General features: G+C 39.0%; 1 protein-coding gene across 1 annotated transcript; it reads right to left on the bottom strand.

Moving 5' to 3' along the window:
* Positions 1-931: 931 nt before the first annotated feature.
* On the bottom strand, positions 932-14589 carry LOC131953270 (gastric triacylglycerol lipase-like). The gene is made up of 9 exons (XM_059316426.1): positions 14478-14589; positions 11310-11463; positions 10058-10175; positions 8321-8519; positions 5517-5760; positions 4649-4801; positions 3035-3106; positions 1766-1837; positions 932-1182 (listed from the first exon to the last, which is right to left on the bottom strand). Exons 2-9 carry the CDS (start codon positions 11451-11453, stop codon positions 955-957), a joined length of 1230 nt encoding a protein of 409 aa, XP_059172409.1. The 5' UTR covers positions 11454-11463; positions 14478-14589; the 3' UTR covers positions 932-954.
* Positions 14590-15848: the final 1259 nt, after the last annotated feature.

Below are 15848 nucleotides of genomic sequence, written 5' to 3' on the forward strand. Positions count from 1 at the left end.
CTCCGAGTAACAGAATTTGATGTATTAATTTAATGAATAAATTATTACTTTTTCAAAACTGGCTAATATCTTACATTGAGTATCAGTGGGTGTGCTGTTTAGCGCTGGTTGTTTAGTGTGGCTTCATGTAGGTGTACCCGCTACATCAGTGTCCGGAATTATAAGGGCCCTGTCTAACCAGAGACTTAATCAGGCACCATAAGGGTCACAATCACCTAATCACTTGATTGGATAAGTATGTGAACAGGTAGCGGTGTGGTCAAGTGACCCGTGTTGTCAAATGACCATTGCCGTCAGATGACCCTTGTGGTCAAGTAACCGTAAAGGCCAAGTGACCCGTGTGTTCTTGACCCGTAAGGCCAAAATGCCTGTGTGGCCAAATGCCCCTTACGGTCAAATGTCTCTTGTGGTCAAGTAACCGTTATGGCCAAGTGACCCATGTGGTTTTGACCCGTATGGCCATATAACCCGTGTTGTAAAATGACCCGTGCGGTCAAATGATCCGTGTGGTCAAATGACCCTTAAGGTGAAATTACCCTTAAGGTCAAATGACCCATACGGTGAAAAGACCCATGTTGCCAAGTGAGTATTTGTTGCCAAGTAACCCATAAGGCCCAGTGACCCTTGTGGTCGTGACCCGTATGGTCAAATAAACCGTGTTGTCAAAGACCCGTCTGGTCAAATTACCCTTACGATCAAGTGACCCATGTGGTCAAGTAACCCTTGGGGTCCAGTGACCCTTGTGGTCAGATTTAGCAACACTATCAGTCTGTTGTAGACAACTGTACCTCAGGTTGCAGATAATACGATATACATGTACAGTTTGTACTCGATGAGCTTGATGATTAGGAATCGCAAGGGTTTTATATTAGCACAAATCACTTAGTCAAATCTTTAATTAACAAATAGATCAAGACGAAAACATACACAGACAACTTTATTTCTACTGTAGGGTTATCGCGAGAAGACAATGTTTAGAATCGTGTTGTAGATCAGTGCTGGGGCGTCGAACGCCCAGATAAAGTCTAGGTGCTCGTAGTGGGGTATTCTGACGTCATGGGTCACGTGGATCTGTGGGAGGAGCCAGGCGATGTCCGTGGGGTCAGCAAGCCAGTCCCGGTCACCTCGTAGAACAGCCACGGGGACCTTGACCTTCTTGGGGTCATACAAGGGCGGGGTGGGCTGCAACAAGAGAGTTACACGTGATCTGGATCTCTTCAGCCATTGGTCTATCTATCACAACAGAGGCGTATCTAGGGGAGAGCGTATGGGGCCAATGTTTCTTTCAGGTTTTTTCTCGGGGTGGGGGGAGGGGAAAGCGGACACTAAATTTACCGTAGGAGGGCGCCGACAGTAAGAAGGGCGTCAAAAAGATGTTAAAAAATCTATTTCAGATGTAATACTGAATTATTCACAGTCGAAGTTAAGAAAATAGAAAGCTACATGGATTTACAAACTGATATAAATGTTTTTTTTACTCGATTGTGCAACAGTAAAATATATCCCGTCAAAGATCAGTGATCGGTGAAAACTCCCCCCCCCCCTACCCCCTCCACCACCATCATTACCAACGTAAATCGGAATGATTTTATTTTACTGGATTGGCATGTCGAGGTATCCTCTAACACATGAAGAAGAAACCAAATGTACATGTATACAAACGCGTCTCTCCACTGCTACAACCTCAAGCAATAACACGACTAGTACCTAACTAAGAAGTTATATTTCTCTCCAAGCCAAAGTATCCAATACAAGAGTAATTTACCTGGCCATAGTGCTTAATGTTGAGTTGTATCGAGCCATAGTCAAAATATTGGAAGTTTTTGGAGTTTATAGCCTGCAAGATGGACACACAATTTCATAGTTTCAAAAAAAAACTTTCGATCAAACTTATTAATAATTCTATGAAAAAAATGCAAGCGTGTTTAATTTGACCAATAATAAAGACAACGTATATGTTTTTACTCTAAATGTTTTACTAAAACTTTGAGCTAATTGTATGCTCCAAACTATTGATACATGTGGCTCTTTCTTTGACGTCACACTCATCTGATGTTAGACGTCAGACACTATTCACCTGAGCCCAGTGTAAGACGTTACATGTACTCAACAGAGCCCAGTGTAAGACGTCATTTATTACTCACCTGAGCCCAGTGTAAGACGTCACAAGAACTCACCTGAGCTCTGTTTAAGACGTTACACTCACCTGAGGCCAATGTAAGACGTCACACTCACCTGAGGCCAATGTAAGACGTCAGACACTACTCACCCGAGCCCAATGTAAGACGTTACTTACTACTCATCTGAGCTCTGTGTAAGACGTCACAAGAACTCACCTGAGCCCAGTGTAAGACGTCACAAGAACTCACCTGAGCCCAATGTAAGACGTCACAAGAACTCACCTGAGCCCAATGTAAGACGTCACAAGAACTCACCTGAGCCCAGTGTAAGACGTCACAAGAACTCACCTGAGCCCAGTGTAAGACGTCACAAGAACTCACCTGAGCCCAGTGTAAGACGTCACAAGAACTCACCTGAGCCCAGTGTAAGACGTCACTCACTACTCACCTGAGCCCAGTGTAAGACGTCACAAGAACTCACCTGAGCCCAGTGTAAGACGTCACAAGAACTCACCTGAGCCCAGTGTAAGACGTCACAAGAACTCACCTGAGCCCAGTGTAAGACGTCACAAGAACTCACCTGAGCCCAGTGTAAGACGTCACAAGAACTCACCTGAGCCCAGTGTAAGACGTCACAAGAACTCACCTGAGCCCAGTGTAAGACGTCACTCGCTACTCACCTGAGCCCAGTGTAAGACGTCACAAGAACTCACCTGAGCCCAGTGTAAGACGTCACAAGAACTCACCTGAGCCCAGTGTAAGACGTCACTCACTACTCACCTGAGCCCAGTGTAAGACGTCACAAGAACTCACCTGAGCCCAGTGTAAGACGTCACTCACTACTCACCTGAGCCCAGTGTAAGACGTCACAAGAACTCACCTGAGCCCAGTGTAAGACGTCACTCACTACTCACCTGAGCCCAGTGTAAGACGTTATTCACGGAGGTACCCGCTGGGTTATGCGCCACGTACACAGGGATACGGCTCTGTGGAGATGATCAGATTTGGGTTAGGATTTAAATTTATTAACGGTTATATTTCGGTTAGACTTAAAATTTATCAACAGTTATATTTTGGTTAGGCTTTAAATTTATTAACGGTTATATTTTGGTTAGACTTTTAGTAAAAAAAGTTATATTTTGGTTAGAATGTATATTTATTAACAGTTATATTTTCGGTAGGCTTTGAGTCAAGTAAAGTTATATTTTGGTTAGACCAGAGGCGTAGAAAGGGCGGGGCGGTGGGTGCTGATTGCACCCGGTGACACCATTTAGGGAGGGGGGTTGACACCAATGCAAAAAATTGCAAAATGTACAGAAGAAAAATGCTTTTAATCCAGTAGTGATTAATTAAAGTTTATAAATACAAATCGACAATTATTACAAAGGGGGGGGGGGTGAACCACCATGACGTTATCGTGCTAACTATAAAAAAAAAAACAAAGCTACATCCAACTGTATTATTAACCTACTATAGATAAACATCGTTACCATTACGTCTGCAGTGATTGAAGCTTCTATATGTACGCATATGTGACATTTATTTAAATTATAGGCCTATGTTGACCGAGACACACGTACACACACATATATACTTTGTTTCGGGGGGGGGGGGGGGTGGTGACACCACGAAGTGTCGCACCCAGGTCACGGCCGACCTAGCGACGCCACTTGTTAGACTTTGAGTCAAGTCAAGTTATATTTTGGTACCTCGTGTTGAATTTCTAGCGTAAATGTCCATGTAAAGTATTGGTAACGTTCTGTCATAAGTTACAGATAACTTTCAGATTGGTTTAGTTTTCGGCTATTTACAACACGTCACAGGACACCGAGTGCCCTCTGAAGTGTGTACTGTGTGTTGTTATGTATAGTCACTTCAATGAGCAAGTCTTTGTTTCGACCAATTCATCAACCAACACATCGACCAACATTAACTAACACATTGAACAACACATGGACCAACACATGGACCAACACATCGACCAGCATTGACCAACATTGACTAACACATCGAACAACACATGGACCAAAACATGGACCAACACATCGACCAGCATTGACCAACATTGACTAACACATCGACCAACACATGGACCAACACATTGAACAACACATGGACCAACACATTGAACAACACATCGACCAACATCGACCAACATTGACATCAACAGCATATCGATGACGATAACATTAGAATGTTAACATGTCAAAAATAGGTCCCATTGAGCAGGAAGGTTAAAGGTCTCGGCACATTAACTCATTTTTCTTTTTTTTTTTTGCGGGAGAGTGAGGTACACAGTCTCACATTCAACTTCTGGGTCCTCCAATATACTGGCACTTGAATAAAAACCGCTTTACAATGGGAGCATTTCCTTATTCAATGAGGGACAGAACAGACGTTATGATTAGAGAATTATCTCATTCAATGACGGATTGAACTAACAATACAATGTGAACATTACCGTATTTAATGACGGACAGAACTAACAATACAATGTGAACATTACCTTGTTTAATGAGGGAGATTACCTTGTTCAATGACTGAAAGTCGTAACCTCCTAGCAGGAACAGAACGTTCTCACACAGCAGGTTCCCCCAGGTGTTACACAGGTTCCCGGCCAGGAGCCGCATGATTGACGGCTCAATGTTGAATTTACCGTGGCCAAACAACGTCAGAAAAACCTGGACAGGGAAGAAATCAGGGCATTGGATGATTCGTTGAGCTATAGTACAATTTCATGTTGCTGAATTATAAGCTAACATAAGTCTAAGCCTGATGCAAAATCAATGTTGTGTTTGGGTCAAATAGTCTAACCCTTAAGTTAGGCTTGATGCTATAGCAAGGTTGCGTTTGAATTCAAGCCGCGTTTTCCACAACCAATTCTATAATAATATACATGTATAGTTGAACAGTTCACGTAAATGTCAACTTCTGATAAGAGCATTGTTTCTTTCAGATAATTTTCTCCGGTGGAGGGGGAGGGTTGCGGCACTTGAGACTCCTATGCTCTGAGGCTTCGGTGCTTAAGTGTAGTCTATAAATGACGTCACGATTGGTTTTTTAATTATCCACATCCTCTCTTCACACAACATCATACAAACCTGAAACTCCCTCCCTTTACAATGACGTCACACTTTAACCTTACTCCCAACCTCCAATGCAACATTTTCTTTTTTTAATCAGCCTTTTCCTTCCACCCTTTTTAAAACATTAACTGGACTTTTACACGATATTTTAAATTAATCAATCTTTACAATAATTAAAAAAAAAAAAACATTTTTCAAAAATGCGTTCAGATTTTTTTTTTAGCCCAATCGATCGACTCTTAAGTCTTATTCTACCTACAGAAAAGTATGACGTCATTAATGGGCACCTCTGAAGCAATGGAAGCCTTACCCCAATATCTTTAGCAAAAGGTGCAAGCAGCTTTATGGGCGATTCGGTGTTCCATACTTGCGCAACAGGCGCCATGGCTATAAAATGTTTTATATGGGAGGCCAGTTCCTGATTTTCTCCGAATTCCGCAAAACCAATAGTAGTTCCCTGTGAGTGGCCAACGTAGTAGACTTGATCTACTCCAGTCTTGGCCAGGATAAAGTAGATCATAGCAGGAAGGTCGTATTTGGCCATCTCATCCCAGCTGGGGAGTACACAGGAAAAAGTCGATGGTCAGCTAAATGTTGTCAATAAACAAAAATACTCTATTTGACCACACTGTTGATAAAGTGTTTTATTGAGTTAAAAAATACAATGAGTACAATTTATCTCTTAATGTCGGTAAGTCGGAGGCAATTTCTCAAATAGTGGACCTCAACTGCAGAGGAAAACCTAAATATTTAACATATATTTCTCTAGTTTGATTCACATGGGTCATACAAAAAAAATGTAACATAACCCATAGTTGCCATACAAAAAATAATATTTTATTTTAGAACAGACATAGGCACATAAAACAAATTACACATTTTTTACGTGCATTTGCTGAATACATAGAACAAGGTACATCTGCTGTAGAGTATAAGTGTATGGATATACAAGATTTGATAGAGAAAAATATCCCACATTATGAAAAACACGGTAAAGTTGTTGTCGTATAAAAATTTAGTATTAACTAGCCGTCCCGGCCAGGCCCTGCTCTGGCCACATTATGCAAAACACGGTAAAGTTGTTGTCGTATAAAAATTTAGTATTAACTAGCCGTCCCGGCCAGGCCCTGCTCTGGCTTCTGTGAAAAACCTATCAGAAATATTACATGTTTAGTAATCATCATATACCCGGCACAACCAACCCAAAAAAACCGCAAACATAACGCAAACATAATTACAAATATAAACACAAACGAAAAAAAACCTAACAAAAAACCCAACCACAACCACAAACACAAATACAAACACAAATACAAAGAAAAAGCAAACGAAAAAGCAAACGAAAACAAACCAAATCCAAACGCAAACCCAACCACAACATAACCACAACACAAACACAAACACAACACAAACACAACACAAACACAACACAAACACAACACAAACACAACACAAACACAACACAAACACAACACAAACACAACACAAACACAACACAAACACAACACAAACACAACACAAACACAACACAAACACAACACAAACACAACACAAACACAACACAAACACAACACAAACACAACACAAACAACACAAACACAACACAAACACAACACAAACACAACAAACACAACACAAACATAACACAATTCGGGACAGCTAGTATTATATCAACAGGTATATCATCTTGTATTTTGGTGCAGGTGTCTATAAAAGAGCTTTCTGGTGCGACCGACAAAAATGAATTCCCCTTCGTGCGCAAAAAAAGACAGACAAAACGGGAATTCCCGTTCCCGAATAAAGATGTATTTTGTTACTTCACCTGTCTTTGAATAAAAATAATAATAAGAAAACAGTACGTTCAGTGTATGGAATTAAAAAAGGCAGTATTAAAAATACCAACAACATTGCACTTAATCAATCCCCGCTAATTATGTAATTATTTTTTCCGAACACGAAAACAATGTAATAAAAAGTAAATTCTTTTCCCCCAATGTAATGTTTTTTTTTAAAGGGAAGTGACTGTGTTTTCCTAATCAAGGGACGTAATGAGCGCTAAAGGACTAAATGCAAATAATTTTTAGACACAATTAGAAATTTTATAAACGTTGATATATATATTTTTTAATTTTATGTAATGTACATATTGAAAATTATTATTTTAAGTATGCAAAATGAAAATTGTTTTTAAAAACTTTCAATATTAATTTTTTAACTCATAAATCTAGACCATGAGCACTTTAGACGTCTAACACTTGAATCAATAGAAGTATCGTATTATCTTATAATCCTGTGGAATCCACGACAAACATACATCTTACAAACAAACATACAGAATTTAACTTTATATACTAGACTGATTTTTTCATTTTCAATCCGAAAACTCACGGCCTTTCAAGAAATCTTCCCGCTCAAAGAACATTCTTTCCTGAACTCTTAGTATAATCTTTGTTATATGAATTCCAAAATATGTTACCGGAACTCCCAGAATATGTTACCTGAACTACCAGAACATGTTACCTGAACTCCCTGAACATGTTACCTGAACTTCCAGAACATGTTACCTGAACTCCCAGAACATGTTACCTGAACCCCCAGAACATGTTACCTGAACTCCCAGAACATGTTATCTGAACTACCAGAACATGTTGCCTGAACTCCCAGAACATGTTACCTGAACTCCCAGAACATGTTACCTGAACTCCCAGAACATGTTACCTGAACTCCCAGAACATGTTACCTGAATTCCCAGAACATGTTACCTGAACTTTCAAAACATGTTACCTGAACTCCCAGAACATGTTACCTGAACTCCCAGAACATGTTACCTGAACTCCCAGAACATGTTACCTGAACTCCCAGAACATGTTACCTGAACTCCCAGAACATGTTACCTGAACTCCCAGAACATGTTACCTGAATTCCCAGAACATGTTACCTGAACTTTCAAAACATGTTACCTGAACTCCCAGAACATGTTACCTGAACTCCCAGAACATGTTACCTGAACTCCCAGAACATGTTACCTGAACTCCCAGAACATGTTACCTGAACTCCCAGAACATGTTACCTGAACTCCCAGAACATGTTACCTGAACTCCCAGAACTTGTTACCTGAACTCCCAGAATGCATCTTCCTTAGGGTCCAGGTGTGTGTGGTTGGTGGAGTAGATGGTGCCGCGACTGTTTCCTATCCAGACGTCAGCCCCAGCATCCGCCAGGATGTAAGCGAGGCTCTCATTGGCTGGATTGGACAGGAAGTTGGTGCAGCTTCCCAGAAAGCCATGCTGTAGTACGACCACTGGGCGTGGTCCTACAGCAAGTTAGAGAGTAAAGATTTAATGTACACATATTTGTACACAAAGATTTAATGTACATACATATCTACACAAACAAAGATTTAATGTCTATATGTGTACACCCAGATTTATGTACATACCTATGTGTATACAAAGATTGAATGTACATAATCTACAAAAAGATTTAATGTACACGTATGCCACTATTCACGGGTACATACAAATACATATGTATTCACAACCAATAATCAAACTTTAATACCCTTGTGCATAGAACTCATTATGATTTCTTCATACTTGATAATTATGTCTAGATAATCAATTAATGCTCGTTTGTCCATACTTGTCTACACGAATGCAAGTAAATCTTGTATAGAATTGAACTGAAATAGTTTCTAAAGTATCATCTTTATATGCATACTTGCCGTCCCGGCGAGGCCCTGCTCTGGCTTCTGTGAAAAACCTTTCTGTTAAAGACCATTACCTGTGTGTTTAGTAATCATCATAAACCCGGCATTGCCCACCCAAACCACAACCAACCAAAATCAAAACAACAAAACGCAAACATAACGCTAACACAATTACAAATACAAACGAAAACAAAAACCTAACAACAAACCCAACCACAAACACCAATACAAACACAAAGAAAAAACAAACAAAAAAGCAAACAACAAACCTAACAACAAACCCAACCACAACCACAAACACCAATACGAACATAAAAAAAACAACGAAAAAGCAAACGAAAACAAACCAAATCCAAACGCAAAACCAACCACATACACAAACACAAACCCAAAGAAAAAAACACAAACGAAAAAGCAAACGAAAACAAACCAAATCCAAACGCAAAACCAACCACAAACACAAATACAAACCCAAAGAAAAAAACACAAACGAAAACGAAAAAAGAACGAACAAAAACAAACCAAATCAAAACGCAACCACTAACGCAAACCCAACCTAAACACAAAGAAAACACAAACGCGAACATAAACGCAAAGTTGCTCACAGTCTACCCCGGGGCAGAATCGCCTGTTTCAGCTTAATAAACGACTATAGTACCCCAACTTATTCATAGTCTTTTGCACTCACTTAAACGAACGTAGGTGCCAAACCAAACCAAATGAACAATTATAATACTCCAAGCTTATCCGTAAAATACCTACAACATTTGCACTTGATCAATCCCCGCTAATTATGTAATTATTTTTTTCCCAACACCAAAACAAAGTAATAAAAAGTAAATTCTTTTCCACTAATGCAATGTTTTATAAAGGGAAGTAATTTTTTTTTCCTAATTTATCAAAGGGAAGTAAATGTTAAAGGACTAAATATAAATAATTTTCAGACATAATTAGAATTTGAAAAATGAAAATTATTTCCCAACACTGTCAATAGTAATTTTTAACTCATAAATTTAGACTATGAGCACGATAATACTCTAACACTTAAATACATGGAAGTATGTCAACGACAAACTTATTACATGTTACATACAGAATTGAGCTTTATATATTAGATTGTGTTTACACTGTAATGCGCTCACCTTTAATATGGCTGCTGTTTCTGCCGTGTGGGATCCGCAGTGTGTTGAGGATGTAACCGTCATCTGTGTTGACGTAATAGTTCTCACAGGGGTAGCCTTTGCTCGTGATCAGCTCAGTCTGTGGGGGTGGGGGGGGGGGGCAGGATCACGTGACCAATATGATACACATGCAAGTGCTAGATCAGTGTGTCATAATGACACTATATTGGAATCTTCTTAAAATTGGGTTGTAGTTAAATGGTAGGAAACTATAAGCTAATATAACCTGTTGATTTCAAAGCGAACCCCACAACTCCATTCCTAACACAAACTCTAAACCAAATCCTATCAGACTCTTAAGCCCTGATTGTATGAACTTTACATTGAAACTTACATTACAATTCTGCTAAAACTGAAAACATTTTTAGTAAACTTTCTGACACTGGTTAAAGTAATACTCCATTATTTGTTTAAAATAACGTTGATTCAGTTTTTATAACGCTTCTTATACCCCCCCCCCCCCCCCCCCGTTGTGGGGCCACCATAGTGTGGCCGCCATTGTGTGACTAGCATAGATTGTCGCCATCGTTCATAAAACAAGTTATTAAAAAGTCTAGTGACAATTTAAGGGCAATGTCCTTATGTTATCTAAAAATAGCTCTGTCGTAGCGTAAAGCACACACGGGGACAAAGCCAGGTCACATGAATCCTCCTCCTTCGCCTGCGTCTCGCGCAGTTCGCTGCTAAGCCAGCCCGCGCAGTTCGCTGCTAAGCCAGCCAGGTCACATGATTTACCCTCGTCCTCCTTCGCCTTCCACTGCCGATTTTGCTATATAGTACTGTAATGTATTATATTATGTATATTGTAATTGAAAAAAATTGTGACAGAACGAAAGGATATTTTTGAAAACTTTCTTCGGCAATATTGTTCTAAATTATGGCAGGAATCGATTGGTAAATGTTTCAAGTCGCTAAAAACTGCATTTTTTCGAGTTTTTTTTTTTGTTGCTTTTCCGGGAAATCCAGGAGGGAATTCCGGGAATTGTTTTGGCCCACAATCATCCTCGGATTTTGCTTAACATTTTTGCTTTTGAAATTAGTCCTCGATATTGCTTCGTTGAGGAGGAGATACGACTTAAAGCTGCGGACATCCATCCATCCATCCTTGACGAGTTAATAAACGCAATTCTCCAGAATGGAAATTGCGCTAAAAATGCACGGCCCTATGTCTGCCGGGGTAGTGGAAAGATACGCATCACATAAGCTCGCTTACCGCTGTCATGTACACTTCCGGATCCACTGACCCCTGACCTTTCAGCACTCTGTTCAACCTTGACCCGTGGTATGACGCGCCGAGGTGCAAAAGCAAAATGGCCGTCAGCAGAAGTCTAATTAACATGCCTGGGAAGCACGCCATTCAAGCGCTCCTGTAAGCAACAATGTAAGCAATAATGTGAATCATACTTAACACAAGGAAGGGCACAATGTATATATATATATATATATATATATATATATATATATATATATATATATATATATATATATATATATATATATATATATATATATATATATATATATATATATATATATATATATATATATATATATATATATATACTAGCGTACCCGTCCCCTCACGTTGCCGCGGGAATAGAAGAAAGTCCGACGGAATATATAAAAAGGGTTTCATCCATTCGTTACCAATCCTATATTTTTAGACGCGTAACCTTGTTTTCTAAAAGTGAGCTATTTAAATGTAAACAATGCCTGCGCTTGGATCATAAATATCGGGACACGGGTTTACCTACACTACCGAATGAAAACCCTGAGTGTACATTAATCACTCACCGCAATAATGAGGTAGAACACAATTCGGTGACGTAGAGGGGCACTCTCAGGAGCCCCCCCCCCCCGATTACACTGCCGCATAGGCGCCGCGTACGATCCCTGGGTCCTTAAACCTATCAGGCGCCATCGTGCTCATAGGATAACCCAGAGTGCCAAATAGCATCCTGTTAACAATCATGCAGATTGCTAAAGTGACAAACGAACAGGATTTTTTCTTTAACACGTAAAAAAATTATTTGACGTGTTTTAAACATCAGTGTGACTGATGCAATATGTTAGCGTTACTAATGGTCTATTATTAGATGCTCGATCTCAATTTCTGATTGGATTGTCTAAAAATAGATGCTAATTGTATCATTTGCAAAGTGACTCAACTGTTTGGATTTTTTACGGACAAAAGAAACATCCCAGTTAATAATCTAACATTGGTTAATTTTTCTGATTATTAAAATAAAACGTATTACATGGCCCTCAGCGGCCCATGTGAGCCTTTGGGGGCCGAAACTGAAATTTTTGTTTGCAGGCTAATCGCACCCTACCAGGGCGCCGGCGGACACGCCTGATTCAATTTAGTGAGCGTTTGTAACGCCCCATCCTATCCATTGTCTATCACACTGTTTAGACCGAACGTAGTCGCCATAGCGCTCACGGTAAAGACCAGGGCGCCAAATCGCATCCTGCCGGCGATCGTGTGAATAGTGTCACTGCAATTCACTTTTATTATTTTTATATACCACATGTAGAGAAATATCGCACTCTCCCTTGGCGCCGCCCTTGCGAAATTAGAAATGACTTTTTTACAGAACCCTTCCCCAGAGTGTTCTAATGAAATCTTCAAAGTTTGATGGCGATCGGATGAATGGTGTCAAACCAAAATCTACTTTTATTTTTATAAACCGTATATAGAGAGAAAAAATTGCGTTCTGCCGGGGCCCCACCCCTGCGAATTTGAATTTTTTTTCTCGCAGAAACCTTTCCAGGAATTTTCTCAACAACTTCCCAAAGTTTTACGGCGATGTGATGAGAGGTGTAGTAATGCATAACAGACACACAGACAGACATACATTGCTTTATATATATATATATATAGAGAGAGAGAGATAGATATATGTATACGTAAATGGAAACTTCTAAAGAGGGGGTCTATTATGTCGTTAGTAGTTAAGGGAAATATTAATTAATAATGACTATGTGAATGTCATTAACCACATCCCCATAAACCATATCTCTGGTATTACATCCTAAACTAAGAGTATTAACTTAACTTACAATTTTCGAAGATTACATTGTCAAACACACTAGTACGAAAAATCAGCTGAATAATATTTTGTTGATCTTTTAAAATCCGAAGTTTAATAAAGTCACTTACACCAGCCCACTCTACCAACCCCAGTACACATTGATACGTGTCGTCACCCACCCCAAATTATAGCAATCAACTCACAACAACCCCAAACACAAGTTAAGCCCACCCCTCCCCCACCCCTCCTCACCGCCCTAACAAACACACATTCAAAACTCTGTGTTATAGACCATAGGTTAGACATTCTACTTCAAGTTACGAAAGAAGAACCTGCAATTAAATACACATTTGACTACTAGATTTTCTAGATGTTTCAGTTCTATCTATACCTGCCAATATACTTGATACCTGCCAATCTATTTGATACTTTCCAATCTACTTTAAACCTGCCAATCTACTTGATACCTGCCAATCTACTTGATACCTGCCAATCTACTTGATACCTGCCAATCTACTTGGTGTTCGACAAGGGCTTTAAAAATGTGTTTTAGTGCAGCGTTTAAATGTGAATCCTAGTGTGTCTTCTTATGACTTATAATATAAAATTAAAATATTAACATTTTGTAATTTATTTTTAATTATATAGTCTCAAAATAGTATTATTTAATCTGAGTGAGCCAATTTAATTAGCCTTGATTATTTTTGATAAGATAAACATTATACTTCAGATAAGTCTGGCCTTCGACCAAAAATGAAATTTGATCTAATGATCAGAGCCCTGTATTGTACAGGTTAAGTACACGTTTGATGATATAAAATGTCAAAACTACTTAAACTTTATATCTGAGATACGTGTGAACAGATTCTCTACACTGTGATATACGAAACTCTACCACCCACCCCTTCTCCATCCTCTTTACCAAGTCAGAACGAACCTTCAGAAACAAGAATCAACACATGCACATATCGACAAGTTAATTCATAAATATATTTTTAAAAAAAACGTTTTTTAGAACATGCTATGGTCGACTCGGTTACGCTCATAGTTGCAACACTGAAAAGTCTCGAGTTCGAACCCTAGATGAGGTCCGACAGCTGGGGACATCAACTTTTCTAGGAGCGACAACTCCAAAACTAAACAACTGCTGCCTTGTAGTTTGTTCTTGGTTGGACAAAGGCTACGGAAGCAAATCCAAAAAGAAAAGCAGGCTGAAATCGGAGACAACTGACTATATTGACTATATGGCGCATAACAAGTTGACACTTCAAACACGATATCAGCCTCATGACTACAAATCAAAATATTCAAAAGATGCTGTGGGTAACATTACTATGAACACAAACCTCATCAAAGAAAAAATCCACCCGGTACAGTTATGCTGTGGAGCCACACGTTTGTCCTGCACTAAAATTTGATAGACGGACGATAAAAACGTGATAGATGGACGATAAAAACTTGATAGGTGGACGATAAGATAACACCGTTATCTTTCAAAAGATGTTAAACCACATACGTATTATTGCCCTGCTGATAACATTACAGTAACAAAAAGTAAACTGGCGAAAACAACTGCAAAACAATAACATTCACAGCGTTTATAGCACTTTAGATATCGAGGATACCTAAATCTTTAAAGAATATATATATATATATATATATATATATATATATATATATATATATATATATATATATATATATATATATATATATATATATATATATATATATATATAATAACCTTACCCGGTCTATACTTTCAAGAGCTTCAATTGCAATAAATTTTAATGTGGAGTTTCAAATTTTAATCCAGGAGGTAGAATGCGTAACGTTTTAAGGTAATGTAAACCAATAAAATAAATAGTTGAATGAAAGTGTTCTCATAACTTAAAGAGGAAGGGGAAACTACCAGGACGAAATACCAGGAAGATTAAGCTTGTAGTACTGGCTGTAACTGGAAGTAAGTCTCGGCGTTCACTAAGATAAGCGTAAAAAAAAAAAAAGCCAATAATTTAGAAAATATAACATGGTCGCGTTTATGTTGAAATTGTTAACAAACGTTGACGCGGGCACATAAGTTGACAAGGACATACTGAAGTTGACATAGACGAGTTGATGTTGACATGAAAACAGTGCAGTTAACAAGCATATTTTAATTAATAGCTCATAAGTAATCGACACAAAACGAGCGAATGTAAAGAAAATGCACTAAAATGTAAGCCCATACATCGGGCATGTTTTACCCTCATCATTGGTCAACTCTTCCTGTCTTGCAGATTGTAAGTTCAAGGATCTAGTTCGTATAATGTTTCGAGTTCGGGCTACAGGACATTACCCCCCAACCCCGTCCAATACACCCCCCCCCCACCTCAAGTTAGAATCCTAACTCTAACTCAAATTCTATACTTATATATTACCTTAATCCTAACCTTAAGAAAAAATGCAAAACCTAAGCATTCAGCTCAGCCTAAACCTTAACACAAAACCAAAACCAAGGCTAGATATTGTTTTTAAAGCCTAACCCTAACCCTGACCCTAACCCTAACCCTAACCCTAACCCTAACCCTAGCCCTAGCCCTAACGCTAACCCTAACGCTAACGCTAACGCTAACGCTAACGCTATCGCTAATGCTAACGCTAACGCTAACTCTAAAACTAACATTAACACTAACACTAACCATAACCATAACCCCAACCCCAACCCTAACCGTAAC

The sequence above is a fragment of the Physella acuta genome, unplaced genomic scaffold (assembly GCF_028476545.2).
Source record: "Physella acuta isolate Inbredline_101_S28 unplaced genomic scaffold, ASM2847654v3 ptg000008l, whole genome shotgun sequence".
Classification (NCBI taxonomy): Eukaryota; Metazoa; Mollusca; class Gastropoda; family Physidae; genus Physella; species Physella acuta.

What these genes read in the sequence shown, in the direction of transcription:
- LOC131953270 (XM_059316426.1), bottom strand. Translation starts at nt 11,453, where the DNA reads ATGGCGTGCTTCCCAGGCATGTTAATTAGACTTCTGCTGACGGCCATT. An exon ending in CTTTTGCTAAAGATATTGGG is followed by an intron (nt 4,802 to 5,516) that starts GTAAGGCTTCCA and finishes TTCCCTGTCCAG; the next exon opens with GTTTTTCTGACGTTGTTTGG. An exon ending in ACATTAAGCACTATGGCCAG is followed by an intron (nt 1,183 to 1,765) that starts GTAAATTACTCT and finishes CTCTTGTTGCAG; the next exon opens with CCCACCCCGCCCTTGTATGA.